The sequence below is a fragment of the Lepus europaeus genome, chromosome 6, assembly GCF_033115175.1.
Source record: "Lepus europaeus isolate LE1 chromosome 6, mLepTim1.pri, whole genome shotgun sequence".
Lineage (NCBI taxonomy): Eukaryota > Metazoa > Chordata > Mammalia > Lagomorpha > Leporidae > Lepus > Lepus europaeus.
Window position 1 is genome coordinate 125,881,252 of NC_084832.1, and position 18,792 is coordinate 125,900,043.

Below are 18,792 nucleotides of genomic sequence, written 5' to 3' on the forward strand. Positions count from 1 at the left end.
TGATTGATAAGAAGTAACACCTGTCATTTTGTTGATTGGTAACTGAGTGTGTCTGCTGTTAGTGAATTTGATAGTGTCATGTGTTTCCATTTTTATTTTTGGTAAAGATTTATTTTAGAAAGAGTTACAGACTGAGAGGGGAAGAAAGAGAAATCTTTTGTCTACTGGCTAACTTCCAAAAATGGCCAAATTGACTGGGTCTGGGTCAGGCCAAAACCAGAAGCCTGGAACTCCGTCTTAGTTTCCGATGTGGTGGCAAGGGCTCAAGCAGGCCCTTGGGCATCCTCCTTTGCTTTCCCAGGAGCACCAGTAGGGAGCTGGATCAGTGGCCGAGCAGCCAGTACTCAAAGCTGTGTGGAATGATCAACCTGCTTCACCGCGGCACTGGCCCCGTGTTACCTTTTAATGTGTGACTGTGTTCAGAATTTCTTCTAAGTCTTGAATTCTTGGATGTGTTTTTGCTTATCTGGGAAGTGCTTTATTGATTCTTTGCTTCTAAAAGATAGCTTTGCTGGTTGTAATATTCTTGGTTAGAAGTTTTTTTTTATTATTTTTTATTTATTTGAAAGAGTTACAGAGAGAGGACAAGAGAGACAGAGAGGGAAAGAGAGAGAGGTCTTCCATTCCCTGGTTCACTTCTCAGTTGGCTGCAATGACCAGGGCAGTGCCAGGCTGAAGCCAGGAGCCCGGAGCTTCTTCCAGGTCTCCCATGTGTATGGAGGGGCTCGTCACTTGGGCCATCTTCCACTGCTTTCCCAGGCACATTAGCAGGGAGTTGGATCAGAAGTGGAACAGCCGGAAATCAAACCAGTGCCCATATGGGATGCCAGCCTGCTGACTGAAGCTTAACCTGGTAAGCCACAGTGCTGGCCCCGAAGATTTTTTTCTTTTAAGGTTTGAATGTATTACCTCTCTTCTGGATTGTAGGATTTCTGCTGAGAAGTCTGCTATTAGACTAATTGACTTGACTTTATATGTAACTTGATGCTTTTTCTTTGTCTTTAGGATTCTCTCCTTGTCCTTAAGTTTGTTGAAAGAAAGGCAGAGTTGTAGAGAGACAAAGAGAGAAAAGATACTATATCCACTGGTTCATGCCCCAAATGACTGCAATGGCCATATTTTGACCAGGCTGAAGTCAGAAGCCTGGAACACTGTCCGAGTCTCCCATGAGTGGCAGGGAGGTGAATAAGAAGTGGAGCAACCAGGACTCCAGCCATGCTTATATGTAATACTGGTGTCATAGGCAGCAGCTTACCCTGCTGGATGACAAGGCCAATTCCTGTCCTTAACTTTTGACAGTTTGACTGCAGTATATGTCAGACAGTCTTTGCTTTTCGTTTCTGTCTCCTTGTAGTCCTTTGATCTTCCTGGGTAACCACATCTCTTGAGATTGGGGAAGTTTTTGAATTGTATTTAGTAGGCTCTCAGTGCCTCATGCCTTCTCTTCTTCAGAACCCCCATAATGTGAACACTTGGTCACTTATTGGTATCCTGTATTTCAGGTGGGCTTTCTTTATTCCTTTCCTATCCTTTGTTTGTTTTTATTTGACTGGTTTATCTCAAAAGTCTTGTCCCAGATCAGAAGTTCTGTTTTATGCTAGGTCTGTTCTGCTGTTGAACTTCTTAGTTGTCTTTCTAATTTTATTGATAGAATTTTTCACCTGCAAAATTTGTGTTTTAATGTGTTTTTGTCCTTACTGAATTTCTCATTCACATCACCTGTTGTTTTCCTTATTTCTTTGCACTACCTGTGTTCTCTTTCACCACTTGAGTTTCCCTTGGACATTTACTTCTGTTTCAGGCATTTCATAGGTTTCCATCAAATCAGGACCTGTTTCTGGAGGACTGTTACGTCTTATGAAAGTGTTGTGCTTTACTGTTGCTTCCTGTTTTCTGTGTCCCTACAGTGACTCCTGCACGTCTAGTGCAGAAGCCCCTTAGTCTTTATGCAGTAGGTTTTGTTGGAAAAGGATTTTTTGTGTAGTTGGAACACAAGGTATCTCTTGCCTTGTTGCTTTGGCTTTGGTTCTAGGTGAGCCCTAATGTAATCTCTGAGTGATTTCTTCAGCTTTGATTGGTGTCGGCAGTGTCTGTAAGTGAAGCAGTTATCCAGTCTGTAGTTCATGGAGACAGAAGTATGGCTTTAAAGTGGATGTGGGCTTCATAGGGTGTGTTGTCTTCATTGGGCTGAGATTTGCGTTTTAGTCACACCAGGATTCTTGTACTGTGGGACACTGAGGGAACTGTCTCTTGTCCTAATAGGCAACCTGAACCATAATGGGACTTGTGACAGCAGTACCTGTTCTAGGACTGTGTGACATGGTTGTGACTTTCCCCAGTGCCTGCTGAGAGAGTGTGACTGTGCTGGGGCTTACAGCATAGAAAGCCCTACTCCTAGAGCTGGGAAAGGGGAAGGTGACCTTGTTCCAGTATTACAGAGTGGCTTCGAGGTACACGGGAGATTTTAGACGGGCCCTTGGGTCTGGAGAGGTGGAGTGCAGGCAGGTTCTTCCCTGGGTCTTACAGGGTAGACTGCAGTGAGTCTAAGTGAGTACTGATTGTCACAGTTCTGGTGCTGCACGATGCCGTTGGGTGATTACCATCTGTGAGGGAGTGATGGTAGCCACCTGGGTGAAGCAGCCCAATGCAGATAGAGCTCCAGTACGTGTGAGTTACTCCACAGATTGTAATGCCAACATCAGCAGTCACAGTTTTGCAAGGCACAGGCAGAAATGCTGTGGTGGGTGACGGTGGCACCAGATGGCAGCTGCACACCTGTCTTCTTGTATTTCTGTCTTATGGAGTCTGCTATTCTGTTACTTCTTTACTGGCAATTTCCCTCAAAAGAACACTTTTCTTCCTTTGTTTTTCTGGTTGGCTGAGGGGAACGCAGATTCTCCACTTGAAGTGCATAGCATTACTCTAACTGATCCAGCAGTGGAACAGATTTCTGAGAGCTGCTGAGCTCAGCTGAGGGTCTTCTGAAATATCTGTGGTCTGCATGGAGACACATGTGGGCGTTTATATATATAAGGCCTGAGAGAGGGTTTTTAGTATTTAATGGATAGATGATAATTGAATGTTTATAGCTGCAAGGAAAGTCTGTAGAATAAGAACACAAGTTAATGAATCCCTGAGAAGCCACAGCATTTTAGACTGGAGGGTGTGCAGCAGAAGAGAAGCCAGAAAAAGACTGAGCTCCCCAAGAGGTTGAGGAGTGCTGGAAGAATGATTTCGTAGGAGGGGACGGAGAGGCTTTCAGCGTGGGGATGCAGTCAGTAATGCTTGATCCTGGCTTGTTTCTCCTTTGACGAGTTCCTATTTCCCCAAATATGAGTATAGCCTTCCCCACAGCAGTTGTCATAGGTTGGGCTCCTTAAGCTCCGTTGCCTGCATCCATGTCTAGAGAGCTTGCAGCTGCACTGTGGCTCGAGCTCATCACAAGCCCTGTGGCACACTGGGGATGGGAATGCGCCTGGCAGGGCAGCAGAAGATGGCCCAGGTGCTTGGACTCCTGCCACCCCTTGTGGGAGACCAAAATGGAGTTTCTGGCTCCTGGCTTCAGCATGGCCATTACAACCATTTAGGAAGTGAACCAGCAGATGGAAGAGCTCTCCCTCAACCCCGCCCCCTACCCTTCCACCCTTCCACTCTTCTCCTCTACCCCTCTACCCCTCTACTCCTCTACCTTTCTCCTCCTCTCTCCCTCTCCCTCTCTCCTCGGAACTCTGACTTTCAAATAAATCTTTAAAAAGAAAAAAAGGGTAATGTGTCAATTGGTGGGGTCTGGAGGGAATCAGGTGCTGTGAGGACTTAATTGTAATTGGCTGGTCTCGGGCTTCAAATTTGTGATTCTTGGCTAGGGCCAGAAGTGCGTGTAACCTTGCTTGTAACCTGAGATTAGACAGAGGGACCAAATCTGGAGCCACTGTAGGAGAGGAGGAATGGGTAGGAATTGGAGGAGAGGTGGGCTGCACCTGCCTGTTGGTTAGGTAAACTCAAAGCTGGCAGTTTCTATTGAGGAAGAATTAATAAAGCCACAGAGGGTCTGAAACAGAGAAAATGTAGGACCTCTCAGTTGCAGAGATGCCCACTTGCTCGGGAGGACGCCCAAAGATCCAGACTCCAGACCAGTTGATGCAAAAAGCACGAGGTTTTTATTGTACGTTTGCGCAAACGGGCCCCCACCTCAGGCAGTGAGGAGCCCTGAGCGGCAGTTTCACACAGGTTATATAGGCAACGAATTAGCATATTCCTAATGCGCATGCATAGGATTGGTCAGTTCAGAGAGACCATTAGCATATGGGATGCAGTGGCAACACGGGATTGGCTGGTTCGGAGGGACAATTAGCATATCGGAGAGTGCTGAGGGAGAGTGCTGAGGAGAGTGCTGAGGAGAGTGCTGAGGGAGAGTGCTGAGGAGAGTGCTGAGGGGGAGTGCTGAGGAGAGTGCTGAGGGGAGTGCTGAGGGAACGTGCTGAGGAGAGTGCTGAGGAGAGTGCTGAGGGGGAGTGCTGAGGAGAGTGCTGAGGGGAGTGCTGAGGGAACGTGCTGAGGAGAGTGCTGAGGAGAGTGGCAGCTCTGCTCTGGGCATGCCTAGAGGTTCTCTGAAGGGGATTGACTTTTCCTTCCCAGAGAACGTCCTGCCCGCTGGACTCTGGGGAACATCTAACCTCTTAAGAAGCCCCTGATATCTGCCCAGGCCTAGTTTCTTGTCCCTCTCCCCCATAAGGGTCCTTCATTCCCTCCTTTTCTTTTTGCAAAGATTTTAATCCTAAAATCTATTGGACCGGCCTGGGGAGAGCCTGCCTCACTGGAGGGAGGGAACTCTGTTCTTGCTGGACTGGGTTGGGTTCCACGTTAACAATTGTGGAGCATGGGGATTGGAAAAACAATGGGGAAAGGCCAGGAACATCACAAATATTAAACAGTTTTTGAAAGTCTTAGCTTGAGTGGGTTCTGAGTGCGCTGGAGCTTCCATTTGGCTGGTCTGTCCGGATCCTCGGGGCCCTGGGGAGGTGGTGCTCGCTTCACGTGTGAGGCGTGGACCCAAGCAGCGATTCCGTCGACCTTGAGAGCGGTGGGAGTTGTCAACAGCACAGTGAAGGGGCCTTTCCACCGGGGCTCTAGAGTCTTAGATTGGTGCCTTCGGACATACACAGCATCACCGATTTGGAAAGGATGTGGAATGGTTGTCGTCTTGGGTTGGTAGGCTGCTGCAAGAGGTTTCCAGACCTGGTTCTGGATGATCTGGAGTGCTCTCAACCGGGCCTGTAACTTAGGGGCATCGGCAACAGAGTCACTGGCAAGGTCAAGCAAGCCTGCTACTGGTGGGGGCCCTCCATAAAGGATTTCGTATGGTGTCAGCCCGCAATGAGAGGGCGTGTTTCGGACCCGGAACAACACCATAGGGAGGAGTTGGACCCAGTCTTTAACACCAGTCTCCAACGCTAATTTGGTCAAGGTCTCTTTAATTGTTCTGTTCATTCTTTCTACCTGTCCTGAACTTTGGGGTCTATAGGCACAGTGCAATTTCCAATTTATGCCTAATGCTTTGGCCACCAACTGACTTACCTGGGAGACAAACGCTGGGCCATTGTCGGACCCGATTACCTTAGGCAAGCCGAACCGGGGGAAGATCTCCTCTATGATCTTCTTGACGACCACCCGGGTGGTTTCCCGTTTTGTGGGGAATGCCTCAGTCCATCCGGAGAAGGTGTCTACAAAAACTAGAAGATACTTATTCCCATAACTGCCCGGCCTTATCTCAGTGAAATCGACCTCCCAGTTGATTCCTGGTCGGTCTCCTCTTACCCTAGCTCCCTCCGGGAGCTTGAGGTGTCTGGCATTTACCTTGGCACACGGAACACAGGATTCAGTCACCTGCTGGACTAAAGAGTCAAGTCCGGGGATGTAATAAGACTGCCTATCTTCCTGTAAGGCTGCTTTTAGCTTTTTGTGTCCCAAATGAGTCCATTGATGGAGGCTGGTAATTATTTCTTTAGCCAATTGGTGTGGCAGGACTATTTTCTCTCCGAGCCTCCAAACCCTTATTTGTTCATCATACTCTGCACCGAGCCGCTGGATCGTATCTAAGTCTTGGTCCGAATAGAGGAAAGGTGGTTCCCTCGATACTTGGGTGGGCTCAATTGTCTTTAACGGGAGCACCTGTTGGCTCAGGGCTGCCGCCCTAGCGGCCTCGTCTGCCATCCTGTTTCCCCTTGCTACGGGGTCGTCTCCTCGTTGGTGCCCGGGGCAATGAATTATACTCAACATTTTGGGCAGGAACAGGGCCTGTAGAAGATCTAGGATTTCCTGCTTATTTTTAATGTCCTTGCCTGCTGAGGTTAAGAGGCCCCTTAGCCGGTATATCTCCCCATGTACATGGGCAGTGGCGAAAGCATACCGACTGTCTGTGTAAATGTTGACCTTTTTGTCTTGTGCCAGTTTTAAAGCTTGAGTTAAGGCTATGAGCTCGGCTTTTTGAGCAGAAGTTCCAGGCTTTAAGGCACTTGACCAGATAACAGTTTTTCCATCCACCACCGCTGCCCCAGCCCTCCGCTCACCGTTCTGTAGAAAGCTGCTCCCATCCGTGAACCAGGTCATTTCGGCATCCGGCAGAGGCTGGTCGGTTAGGTCTTTTCGGGTGCCGTGGGCCTCAGCCAGGATTTGATGACAGTTATGGATTACCTGGGCCTGGGGCCCCAGTTCCGGGAGCAGGGTGGCCGGGTTTAAGGAGGTGGCAGTCCCAAACCGGACCCGCTCTGAGTTTAATAACATAGTCTGGTAATGAGTTATCCGAGCATTTGAGAGCCACCGATCTGGTGGCTGGCGGATAACTGTCTCCACAGCATGAGGTGCCACTATGGTGAGAGGTTGGCCTAGAGTCAATTTATCCGAGTCTTTCACCAGAACTGCCACGGCCGCTATCATGCGGAGGCACGGAGGCCAGCCGGCCGCTACATTGTCTAGCTTTTTTGAAAAGTATGCCACCGGCTTTTTCCAGGGTCCAAGCATTTGTGTTAGCACTCCCTTCGCCACTCCCTTATTCTCATCCACGTATAATGTGAAGGGCTTGGTCATATCAGGGAGGCTCAGGGCTGGGGCTGACAATAGGGCCTTTTTTATGTTGTCAAACGCCCGCTGTTGCTCTTCTCTCCATTGAAAGGGAGCATTGGACTTCGTGAGGGGGTACAATGGGGCTGCCAGCTCCGCAAACCCAGGAATCCAAAGGCGGCAGAATCCCGCACTCCCGAGGAATTCCCGCATCTTTCTGGCATCGGTGGGGGGTGGAATTAGAGCAACCACCCTTTTTCGGCTCTCTGTCAGCCACCGTTGCCCTCCTTCTAGGAGGTAGCCTAGGTAGGCCACCTGTTTCTGACATATTTGGGCCTTTTTCGCGGAGGCTCGATAGCCCAATTCCCCCAGTCTCTGTAGCAGGGCCCCGGTACCTTTTAGGCAGTCCTGCTCAGTTTCAGCGGCAAGGAGGAGGTCGTCCACATATTGCAGGAGGACCAGGTCCGGATGGTTGACTCGGAAGTCGGCCAAATCTAGGTGCAGAGCTTCGTCAAACAAGGTAGGCGAGTTTTTAAATCCTTGGGGCAACCTTGTCCAGGTGAGTTGTCCTGAAAACCCGGTCTCTGGGTCTTTCCACTCAAAAGCAAAGATGGATTGGCTCTGAGGGCTCAGTCTTAAACAAAAGAATGCATCTTTTAGATCTAACACAGTGTACCATACGTGGGTCGGAGGCAAGGTACTTAGCAGATTGTAGGGGTTGGGCACTGTGGGATGCATATCCTCCGTTCTCCTGTTAACCTCCCGCAAGTCCTGTACCGGGCGGTAGTCACCCGTACCAGGCTTCTTTACTGGTAGTAGGGGGGTGTTCCAAGGTGAACGACAAGGTTTTAAAATGCCTAGGTGTAACAGTCTCTGGATATGTGGCCGGATACCTTCCTTAGCTTCCTTGCCCATCGGATATTGACGAACTGACACGGGAATGGCCGTGGGCTTCAGATCCATGATCAAGGGAGGCCGGTTGACGGCCAGCCCTATTCCCGCAGTCTCTGCCCAGGCCTGAGGAAAATCTGTGAGCCACTTGGGGTCCAGGGGAGCCATGGTGGACGAGGGCCTCTCGAATAATCGGTGTTCATCCTCCAAGCGTAGTGTTAATACTTGGAGGGGCCGCCCTCCTGAGTCTGTGATGGTAGCTCCTTTCTCATGGAAGTGAATTTGGGCTCCTACCTTCGAGAGTAGGTCCCTGCCCAGGAGGGGGTAGGGGCAGTCTGGCACTAGTAAGAACGAGTGTGTCACAAGTCCTGTACTTAACTGGACCTCTCGATTGGTTGTCCAGCGATATAACTTCCCTCCAGTTGCCCCCTGAACCCAGGAAGTCTTGGAGCTTAAAGGCCCTTTTTCTGAAGTCAGTACCGAGTGCTGGGCTCCCGTGTCAATCAGGAAGGTTACCGGTCTGCCCCCCACTTCAAGGGTTATCCTGGGCTCGGGGGGGGCTCCTGGCCCTGACTCACCTAGTCGTCTTCTTCCAGGGACAGGATTGGAACTGGTCTCTTCTTTGGTCCCTGTGTTTTCTTCGGGCAGTCTTTGACCCAGTGTCCTCTTTCTTTACAATAGGCACATTGATCTCTTTCCACCCGAGGCTTTCGTTTGTCTCCCAAGTCCCTATTCTGTCCTGGTCTACTCCTTTCTGTATCCTGCACTACGGTGGCCAAAATTCTACTAAGCTCTCGATTACGTCTTTTGTCTCTTTTGTCTTCCCTTTCCTCCTGCTCCTTGCGGATCCTTTCCTCCTTCTCCTCTCGGGTCTCCCTTTTGTTGTAAATCTTTTCTGCCTCCTTCATTAAATCTTGTATAGTATACCCCTGAAGCCCCTCTAGCCGCTGCAATTTATTGCGGATGTCCGGCGCTGACTGTCCTATAAAGGACATGATTACATCTCCCTGCCGGTCCTCTGCCAGGGGGTCAAACGGGGTATACATACGGTAGGCTTCCATTAATCTTTCTAGGAAGCCTGCCGGCGTTTCCTCAGCCCCCTGTACTACTGCACGTACCTTGGCCAAATTGGTGGGGCGCTTTCCAGCCCCTCTGAGACCCGCAAGGAGAATCTGGCGGTAAAGACGAAGTCGCTCCCTACCAGCAACGGTGGTGTAGTCCCAATCAGGACGGGTTGAGGGAAACGCCTCCTCGATTTCGTTTGGCAGTAGGGTCGGTCGGCCATCTGCTCCAGGGACGTTTTTCCGTGCCTCAAGGTAGACACGCTGCTTTTCCTCAGTAGTGAGGAGGGTCTGCAGAAGCTGCTGACAATCATCCCAGGTGGGCTGATGAGTCAATAAAATTGACTCGACCAGCCCAGTCAGAGCCTGGGGGTCCTGAGAGAAAGAGGGGTTATGGGTTTTCCAATTGTAAAGATCGGAAGCAGAAAATGGCCAGTACTGCATCTGGCCAGCCACCGAGCGAAGAGGAAAAGCCTGCGAAGTCCAGACGCTTCCCGAGCCCCCTGCCTGCCCCCGACGGAGGCGCAGGTGGCTGGAGGGCGGGGAAGGCGCTGAGACTTCTTCCCCTGCCCTCGTGGAATCAGGGGATGGTGCAGAAGGTTGCACATCCCGCTCTGGTTGTTGTGGGAGTTCCTGCGGGGGAGCAGGCTGGCCGGGAAGATAGGGTGGGGGAGAGTCAAAGCGCAGAAAGTCCTGATCAGCCGGAAGAACCGGTGGCTTGTCAGGTTTTGGATCTCGAATCTCCTTCAGAGGGTATAGGGAGGAGGTTGGCACAACCGGGATAGGAGGAGGGGGTATCGGGGTACGTATGGGCTCCGTCGGGAAGGAGAAGGGTTCTATCCAGGGAGGGGGGTTACGTGAAAGATCCTCCCACGTGGTAATGTAGGGCACCTGATCAGGGTGTCCATCGGATCCTGGCTGAAAGACTCGTTCCTTAATCTGTAAAATAATATCGAGGTTAAAAGTGCCGTTCCTTGGCCAGCCGACCTCGAAGGCCGGCCACTCTGAGGAACAGAATTTTGCCCATTGTTTCCTTTTAACCTCCAATGAGAGGTGGCGCGCGCGTTCTCGAACGTCCTTCCAGTGATCTAGAGTGAGACTTAAAGGGGTGGTTATTTGTTGACCCATGCGTACAAGGATTTCAGCCCAAACAAAAAGAACAGCCAATGCACAGACATATACAGTAAGCAAGACAAAACACATGGCTAGGACAAATCGAACGCTATTGCGCTATTTTTGGGAGCGGCTGCCTGACCAGCCCTCCCCGGGAAGGAGGGAGACTTGGTCTCCGACCCACCTCCAGACCACCCCGGTGCGTCTTCCGGGGGAACAGACCGAGGGTTTCCCCTCATAACCCGGAGCGTCCTCCGGGGAACGGACCAGGGGTTGCTGGGCACGCCTGCCTCCCCCTCTGGTCCCACAGAGTCAGGTCAGATACTGGCCAGTCAGAATACTTCAGTCAGAATCCAGTCAGAATACTCAAGACAAAAAACAACAGACAGAAAACACTTAATTATACCTCCAACTGGTCCTGCAGAGAATGGGTCTGAGGGCGACCTCGAGCCCCACGTTGGGCGCCAAATGTAGGACCTCTCAGTTGCAGAGATGCCCACTTGCTCGGGAGGACGCCCAAAGATCCAGACTCCAGACCAGTTGATGCAAAAAGCACGAGGTTTTTATTGTACGTTTGCGCAAACGGGCCCCCACCTCAGGCAGTGAGGAGCCCTGAGCGGCAGTTTCACACAGGTTATATAGGCAACGAATTAGCATATTCCTAATGCGCATGCATAGGATTGGTCAGTTCAGAGAGACCATTAGCATATGGGATGCAGTGGCAACACGGGATTGGCTGGTTCGGAGGGACAATTAGCATATCGGAGAGTGCTGAGGGAGAGTGCTGAGGAGAGTGCTGAGGAGAGTGCTGAGGAGAGTGCTGAGGGAGAGTGCTGAGGAGAGTGCTGAGGGGGAGTGCTGAGGAGAGTGCTGAGGAGAGTGCTGAGGAGAGTGCTGAGGGGGAGTGCTGAGGAGAGTGCTGAGGGGAGTGCTGAGGGAACGTGCTGAGGAGAGTGCTGAGGAGAGTGGCAGCTCTGCTCTGGGCATGCCTAGAGGTTCTCTGAAGGGGATTGACTTTTCCTTCCCAGAGAACGTCCTGCCCGCTGGACTCTGGGGAACATCTAACCTCTTAAGAAGCCCCTGATATCTGCCCAGGCCTAGTTTCTTGTCCCTCTCCCCCATAAGGGTCCTTCAAAGCAAAGAAGACCCGGTTAAGGAGTGGCAGTAGGGCATGGGGGCGAAGCAGTGTTCCAGGATCCTCTGTAAGGTGGAGGAGAGTAGGATCAAATAAGGTCCTGGAGGAGGTGCTACCGTCTAATTCTGGAGAGGAGGAACGAGGCTTCAGTATGATTGCTGTCAGTGGGAAGTTTATCACTAGAGTCGTGGAAGCAGATGAGAGAACGTCAGAACTCACAGGAGTAGTGACAGCACACCAGGAAGAAAAACCGAAGAGGGGACAATAAAATGGCAGTTCTACCTAAGACTTAAGGAGTTAGTATGTTAAACAGGTTGGGGATGATTTTTTTTTTAAACAAGATTCAGAGAGTATCAAGTAGAGGGGAAAAGTCTGTTTTACAAGAAACGTGTAAAAACATAACAAAGGTTGAGAATGAAAAGATAAAACAGCTTTTGTGGAAGCACATGTATGCAGCACATGGCTTATTTGGAAAAGACCAGAAGATGGAGTTTCAGATCCACAGCAGCCATGAAGTCTGCTGGGCAGGCATGATGAAGACTTGCTGTCCTGCAGGGAGAGGCTCACTCCTTGAAAGACAATTTCTGGGGCCAGTGCTATGGCGCAGTGGGTTAACGCCCTGGCCTGAAGCACCGGCATCCCACACAGGTGCTGGTTTGAGACCCAGCTGCTCCACTTCCAATCCAGCTCTCTGCTATGGCCTGGGAAAGCAGTAGAAGATGGCCCAAGTCCTTAGCCCCTGCACCCCCGTGGAAGACCCAAAGCAGCTCTGGCTCCTGGCTTCAGATGAGTGCAGCTCTGGCCATTGCGGCCAATTGGGGAGTGAACCATCAGATGGAAGACCTCTCTGTCTCTCTCTCTCTCTCTCTCTCTCTCTCTCTCTCTCTCTCTCCCTCTCCCTCCTCTCTCTGTATAACTCTTTCAGATAAATAAATCATAAAAAAATGAAAAAAAAATAGTGTCTTCTCTTTAGCCTCCTTCCTGGTCGGCTCTAAAGTAGTGACTTTGTGTCTGTTCTGGAGTCTGTATAGCTTGCTCAGTTGTGTGCTCCTGATCCAAGTTTGGGGCTTGAATGTGCTAAGACTTCAGCAGGAAAGACTTTTAGAATGAGGAAATAGTGGGGTTAGCAGGGGGACTCTTGCACGTGGTTCCTTTGCTCCCAGGCTTGTGTGTGAGTACCAGGTGGGAGAAGGGCCGAGCAGTTCGGTGTGTGAAGACTTCAGTGTTCCTTACTGCAGCTTCCCACCTGAGCCGCCGGCCCATGTCCAGACCTACCCGGGGAGGCCGCTGCCCATCCCAGAGCCGGCCCGTGTCCAGACCTACCCGGGGAGGCCGCTGCGCATCCCAGAGCCGGCCCGTGTCCAGACCTACCCGGGGAGGCCGCTGCGCATCCCAGAGCCGGCCCGTGTCCAGACCTACCCAGGGAGGCCGCTGCGCATCCCAGAGCCGGCCCGTGTCCAGACCTACCCGGGGAGGCCACTACGCGTCCCAGAGCCGGCCCGTGTCCAGACCTACCCGGGAAGGCCGGGGAGGGCGTTGCAGCTGCACATCCCAGAGCAGAGGGACTCTGGCTGAACAGCGGGCACATTCTCCTTTATCCTAGGTTTCAGTCTCCCTAAAACCTGAATCCCAGCAGCTCAGAGTAAAGAAACTACTTTCTCTGGAATCAGGTTCTGTGAAGAGTTCTTTGGATATGCACAACCAGAGCTTTCGATTTGTGGCGCTGTGGTAATTCGTGGCCTGAACCATGGAGACAAAAACTTAGCAAAGGAAAGTTTCACAGCTGCATTCTTTAGTGAGAATTCAATAGAAGCTGATATCAGACAAATAACCTACTTAACTTCCTAAAATTAGATACTGTACGTTTTTGTAAAATAGAAAGTCTTTTTTTTAAAAAAATTTGTTTATTTACTTGAAAGAGTTACACAGAGAGAGAAGGAGAGACAGAGAGAGAGGGCTCTTCCATCTGCTGGTTCACTGCACAGATGGACGCAATGGCTGGAGCTGCACCGATTTGAAGGCAGGAGCCAGGAGCTTCTTCCGGGTCCCCACATGGTTGCAGAGGCCCAAGGACTTGGGCCATCTTGTACTGCTTTCCCAGGCCTTAGCAGAGAGCTGGATCGGAAGTGGAGCAGCCGGGACTCGAACTGGCGTTCATATGGGATGCCAGTACTGCAGGCGGCGGATTTACCCACTATGTCACTGTGCTGGCCCCAGAAAGTATCATTTTCTTAGAATTATATCTATGAATTCTACTGAATCTGTTCTCTTTGTATTAATATTAAATTAGCATAATTCATGAGTTGTGCTGTAGTAATCATGTATTTGTTGTGACCCTGAGAATCTAATGTATTAATAAATTAATTAAAAAAGAAATTACATATTATTTTGAATGTTATGAAAGCCAAAACCAACAGTGTGTTCTAAAGAAAATGTATCTAGGAGCTTTTATTATATATAAACAAACGGTGAAAATAAATCTCATGTCTCACCTAAGTTAGAAGAAGAGTAACAGAGTGAATCCTCAGGTTGTGTTAATTATCTTTGTTTTATTTCAACTGTTTCAGTGATTATCTGAAACCTTCCCTTTTTGTTAGTAATTCATTTCTTAGAACTTGCTGGTTTTTTTTATTTTTTAAAAGCTTTTTTTTTTAAGATTTATTTTATTTATTTGAAAGAGCTACAGAGAGAGGTAGAGAGAGGGAGGTCTTCCATCCGATGGTTCACTCCCCAATTAGCCACAATGGCTAGAGCTGTGCCCATCTGAAGCCAGGAGCCAGAGCTGCTTTGGGTCTCCCACGTGGGTGCAGGGGCTAAGGACTTGGGCCATCTTCTACTGCTTTCCCAGGCCATAGCAGAGAGCTGGATTGGAAGTGGAGCAGACAGGTCTCAAACCAGCGCCTATGTGGGATGTCGGTGCTTCAGGGCAGAACGTTAACCTGCTGCGCTACAGTGCTGGCTCCAGCACTTGCTGTTTCTAAACCACTTTACATTTTTGTTATTAACCACAATTGTTAATTGTTCTTTCTGATTTTTAAATCATCTTTGCAAGTTAAATTATATAAAGAATGATAAAATTAACTAGTTGTGTGGATAAGATATAAGGACATTATGTATTGATAATTATTAAAATTTTGATTTTCTTTTAGATGCTGATGGAAGAAAGAGGAACACATTCTTTACAAGACAGACCAGCATCTGTTAAGAAAATCTGTGAGCATAACCTTATAAATTAACTTTATTCCTTTTTAAGAAGCTAACAAATAGGAATCAGTTACATGTTAACTTTTTTAATCACGTTTTTGACTGTTAAAGATAGATTTCATAGATGCCTTAGAATGTGCTATTCATGCGGCTGACTGTAAGATCACTTTAGTCTCTTATGCACATATGTGCATGATGCGCTCATGTAATCTGTGTGTGGTGCAGCAGAGTATCCAGTGTGTGGCTCTGAGTCATCCACCAGGATGCGGGAGGATCCCTTGACTGCATTTCCTCTTCTGCCCTCTAGAGGTGACTGCTGCTCCGAATGTGATCGCTGTGCTGTCACACACAGGCTTTTCCATTGCTGGACTTTGACTTCCCGCGTATGTGAGCAAACTCTCTGTATTTATGTTCAGTGCAACGTTTTTTTAAATCCAGTATTAAATTTCGAGGTTTGTCTACTTTTATACCTGCAGCTCCCAGTGTGTTTCCTGGTTTTAAACTGGTACATTGTCTTCCTTTATCTTCTGGCGGTGATGTTTGGATTATTTGGAATCTTTTGCTGTAGTAAACAGTACTGCTGTGGCCACTGCTGAGCTTTCACGGGTATGAGAAGTTCTCCAGGATGTGTTTCTGGTTCTGATGATAGGAACATCCTCACGTCTTCAAGATGATATACAAGTGTTTTCCAAAATGTTTGTGCCAATTTAGACTCCCACTAACAAGCGTTGTAAGAGTCTTAGATGTTCTGTATTTTCATGAGCGTTGTGTCAGTGTTTTGTGCTTGTTGGTAAACTGGTATCTCCTTTTGGTTTTAATCTGCATTTCCTTGATAACTGATTAGGTTAATTTACCATCCACATGCCATGTGTGAAATGCCTGTCCTCTGTGTCACATTTCTTTTAGGAGGTTTGGTTTTCTTTACAGGATGTGTCTTAACGTCCTGTGTTCGTGTCTGTCTGCAGGCTCCCATTTCTCTATTATGTGTCCTGGATCCCGATTGTTAGAGGTCTGTGTGACAATCGCTTCATACATGAGGCTTCTTCCCGTTCTGTCCTATCTGGTACCTTTTAGGTGTCTTGTGGGAGGATAGTTCTTCATTACATATGGCCTGCTAGGAGACCTAGAAACTTTCTGGCGTTTTTTTTTTTTTCTTTTTCATTTTATATGTGAATATATAAAATCTTGGATTTTTAGCCCTGTCTTCCCTGCCCCACCTGCTGTATAGGATTATTTTTCCTTGGTTTGTCATTATAGTATTTTTTTTCTGAAAATAAAGCCCCAAAATGTATAAACACAGATGTACATTAGTCTTAGTTCCCTGCCTTTGAACCATGTCAATGCATTCTTTTGATTTTATTAACTAAAGAAATTGCATGTCCTTTAAAATTTTTTTTAAGATTAGGAAACCAGCCGGCGCTGTGGCTCAACAGGCTAATCCTCCGCCTTGCGGCGCCGGCACACCGGGTTCTAGTCCCGGTCGGGGCGCTGGATTCTGTCCCGGTTGCCCCTCTTCCAGGCCAGCTCTCTGCTGTGGCCCGGGAGTGCAATGGAGGACGGCCCAAGTCCTTGGGTCCTGCACCCCATGGGAGACCAGGAGAAGCACCTGGCTCCTGCCATCGGATCAGCGTGGTGCGCCGGCCGTAGCGCGCCGGCCACGGTGGCCATTGGAGGGTGAACCAATGGCAAAGGAAGACCTTTCTCTCTCTCACTGTCCACTCTGCCTGTCAAAAAAAAAAAAAAAAAAAGAAAAAGATTAGGAAACCAAAAGAAGTCAGAGCCAGTCAAGTTGGGGCTGTACAGTGGTTACCTGATGGTTGTCCATGGGAATTCTCACACAGTTAGCCTTGTGCCATGGGAAGGAGCCAGGAGCGTTAGGTTTTGCAGAAGGTAAAGCTTTCTTAGATGTTTTCCTGCTAAAGTTTTGCTCTAATTTCAAAATATTCACCTGACAAGCAGATGCTGTCATTCTTCAGTCCTTCAGGAAATTACTGAGTGAAATACCTTGAGCAAGCCGAAGAACTGTTGCCATGACTTGGCTTGTCTGCTTTTGCTTTGACTCAGCTAATTCCCCTGTTGGTGGCCATTGAGCTTTTGTCCCGTTTTTTTAACTGTTACATTGGGAAAGCCATGTTTGATCTCCTGTTCCAAATTGGTTTTTAAATTTATTTATTTATTTGAAAGAGTTACAGAGAGGCAGAGATGCTCTGTCTGCTGGTTCACTCTCAAAAGGACTGCAATGCTGGGGCTGGGCCAGTCCAAAGCCAGGAGCCAGGCGCTTTTTCTGGGTCTCCCACATGGGTAGTGGAGCCCAACTACCTGGGCCATTTTCTGCTGCTGTCACAGGCAATTAACAGGGAGCTGGATTAGAAGTGGAGCACCTGGGACTTGAACCTGCAGCCATATGGGATGCTGGCATTGCAGATGGCAGCTTTACCCGCTGTCCCACGAGTGTACTTATTGAAAATTTCCAGAGGAAGCTATGCTTTTACACCTTTTGCACTTAATTTTTTTTAAAAGATTATTTGAAAGAGTTACAGAGAGGTAGAGACAGAGAGAGAGGTATTCCATCTGCTGGTTCACTCCCCAGATGGCCGCAACGGCTGGAGCTGTGCTGATCTGAAGCCAGGAGCCAGGAACTTCTTCCATGTCTCCCACAGTGGCTACAGGGGCCTAAGGACTTGGGCCATCTTTTATTGCTATCCTAGGCCATAGCAGAGAGCTGGATCAGAAGTGGAGAACCTGGTCTGGAATCAGCACCCGTATGGGATGCTGGCACTCCAGTCCAGGGCTTTAGCCCGCTGTGCCACAGTGCCGGCCCCTTGCACTTAATTTTTTTAAAATAATGATTTTATAACTTTACTTGTGGGAGAGTGAGAGACAGAGCACGCCCATCCACTGTTTGATTTTCCAAATGCCTGCAATGCCAGGGCCAGACCCAGGAGCTGGAAATGTAATCCAGGCCTCCCACGTGGGTGGCAGGGATCCAGTTATTCAAGCCAGTGCATGCTGGCTCCCTGGTGTGTTCTGGCAGGAAACTGGAGTCGGGAGTGGAGCCAGGCATCAAATCCAGGCCCTCTGATGTGGGTTATATGTGTATATACGTATACACATATATACATACACACACATATATATATATGATGTGTCTCAAGTGCTGGCCAAACATTCGTTCCTTGAAAGAGTGTTTTTCTGGCTATTCTTGATTATTTTTCATATAAACTTTAAAATAAAATGGCTTAACTTCAATAGAAAAGTTTTAATTTTACTTAGAAAATTGTTAAATGTGTTTACAACCAGCCTTCCCTATCCACGATACTGCATGTGCAATTTAACCAGGCACAGACTAAAAAGACTACATAAGTAAATAAAAATTTAATGTATGCTTTGTAGGCTTACATTCAGTTCTGAATCAGTTGTCCTGTCATTTTTCAGAAAAATCATTTATTTATTTAAAAGGCAGAGATACAGGGCCAAGAAGGCAGAGTTTACCATCCCCTGGTTCACTTCCCCAATACTTATAATGAGCAGTGAGGGGCCAGACCAAAGCGGGGACCTCCATACTTGGGAGGTGACATGCTGCTACCTAGGGTGTGTGTTGGTAGGTGGTAGAAACTGGGAGGAGGGCCTTGGACTCGAACTTGGGCACTGTGGTTTGGGATACAAGTATTCTAAGTGGCCTTTTTTTTTTTTTAAGATTTATTTATTTATTTGAAAGTCAGAGTTACACACTGAGAGGAGAGGCAGAGAGAGAGGTCTTCCATCTGCTGGTTTACTCCCCAGATGGCCGCAATGGCCGGAACTGCACCGATCAGAAGCCAGAAGCCAGGAGCTTCTGCCTGGTCGCCTGTTGCAGTTGATTTCTCAACAATGTTGCAGTGGATTCATTTCTGAGAGGAGCAGCGTGGTGGGGGCAAGAGGCGTGGAGTCACCACACAGACCCCGGGAGTCGGTGAAAGCGGGCTTGAGGCGAGCAGCCCACAGACTCGTTTATTTCAGTTGATACAACGTCTTATATAGCCAAGACCAGCCACTCCGGTCAAGGGGTGGTCTATGCCCCAACCAGTCACAGCCTGTTGCCAGGCAGGCTCCGTTTGCCATGTGGGTTTCAAAGCCATCCAGTCACAGCCTGTTGCCAGGCAGGCTCCTTTGCCAGGTGGGATTCAAAGCCATTCCTGAGTAACTGATGCTTGCTTGCCAGCGGTCACCTTGGCATGGCCTTCTCATTCCACCACAGTCTCCCACGCAGGTGCAGGGGCCCAAGGACTTGGGCCATCTTCTACTGCTTTCCCAGGCTATAGCAGAGAGCTGGATCGGGAGTGGAGCAACTGG

At 48.9% G+C, this 18,792-nt stretch overlaps 1 protein-coding gene across 1 annotated transcript in view; it reads left to right on the forward strand.

The window, feature by feature from the left end:
* Positions 1 to 18,792, forward strand: part of REDIC1 (regulator of DNA class I crossover intermediates 1) — a 97,920-nt gene that overhangs the window by 62,745 nt on the left and 16,383 nt on the right. The window contains 4 exon segments of the mRNA XM_062195236.1: positions 2,340 to 2,415; positions 11,247 to 11,463; positions 12,420 to 12,753; positions 14,406 to 14,469. Of these exon segments, the coding sequence (XP_062051220.1) occupies positions 2,340 to 2,415; positions 11,247 to 11,463; positions 12,420 to 12,753; positions 14,406 to 14,469 (691 nt within the window).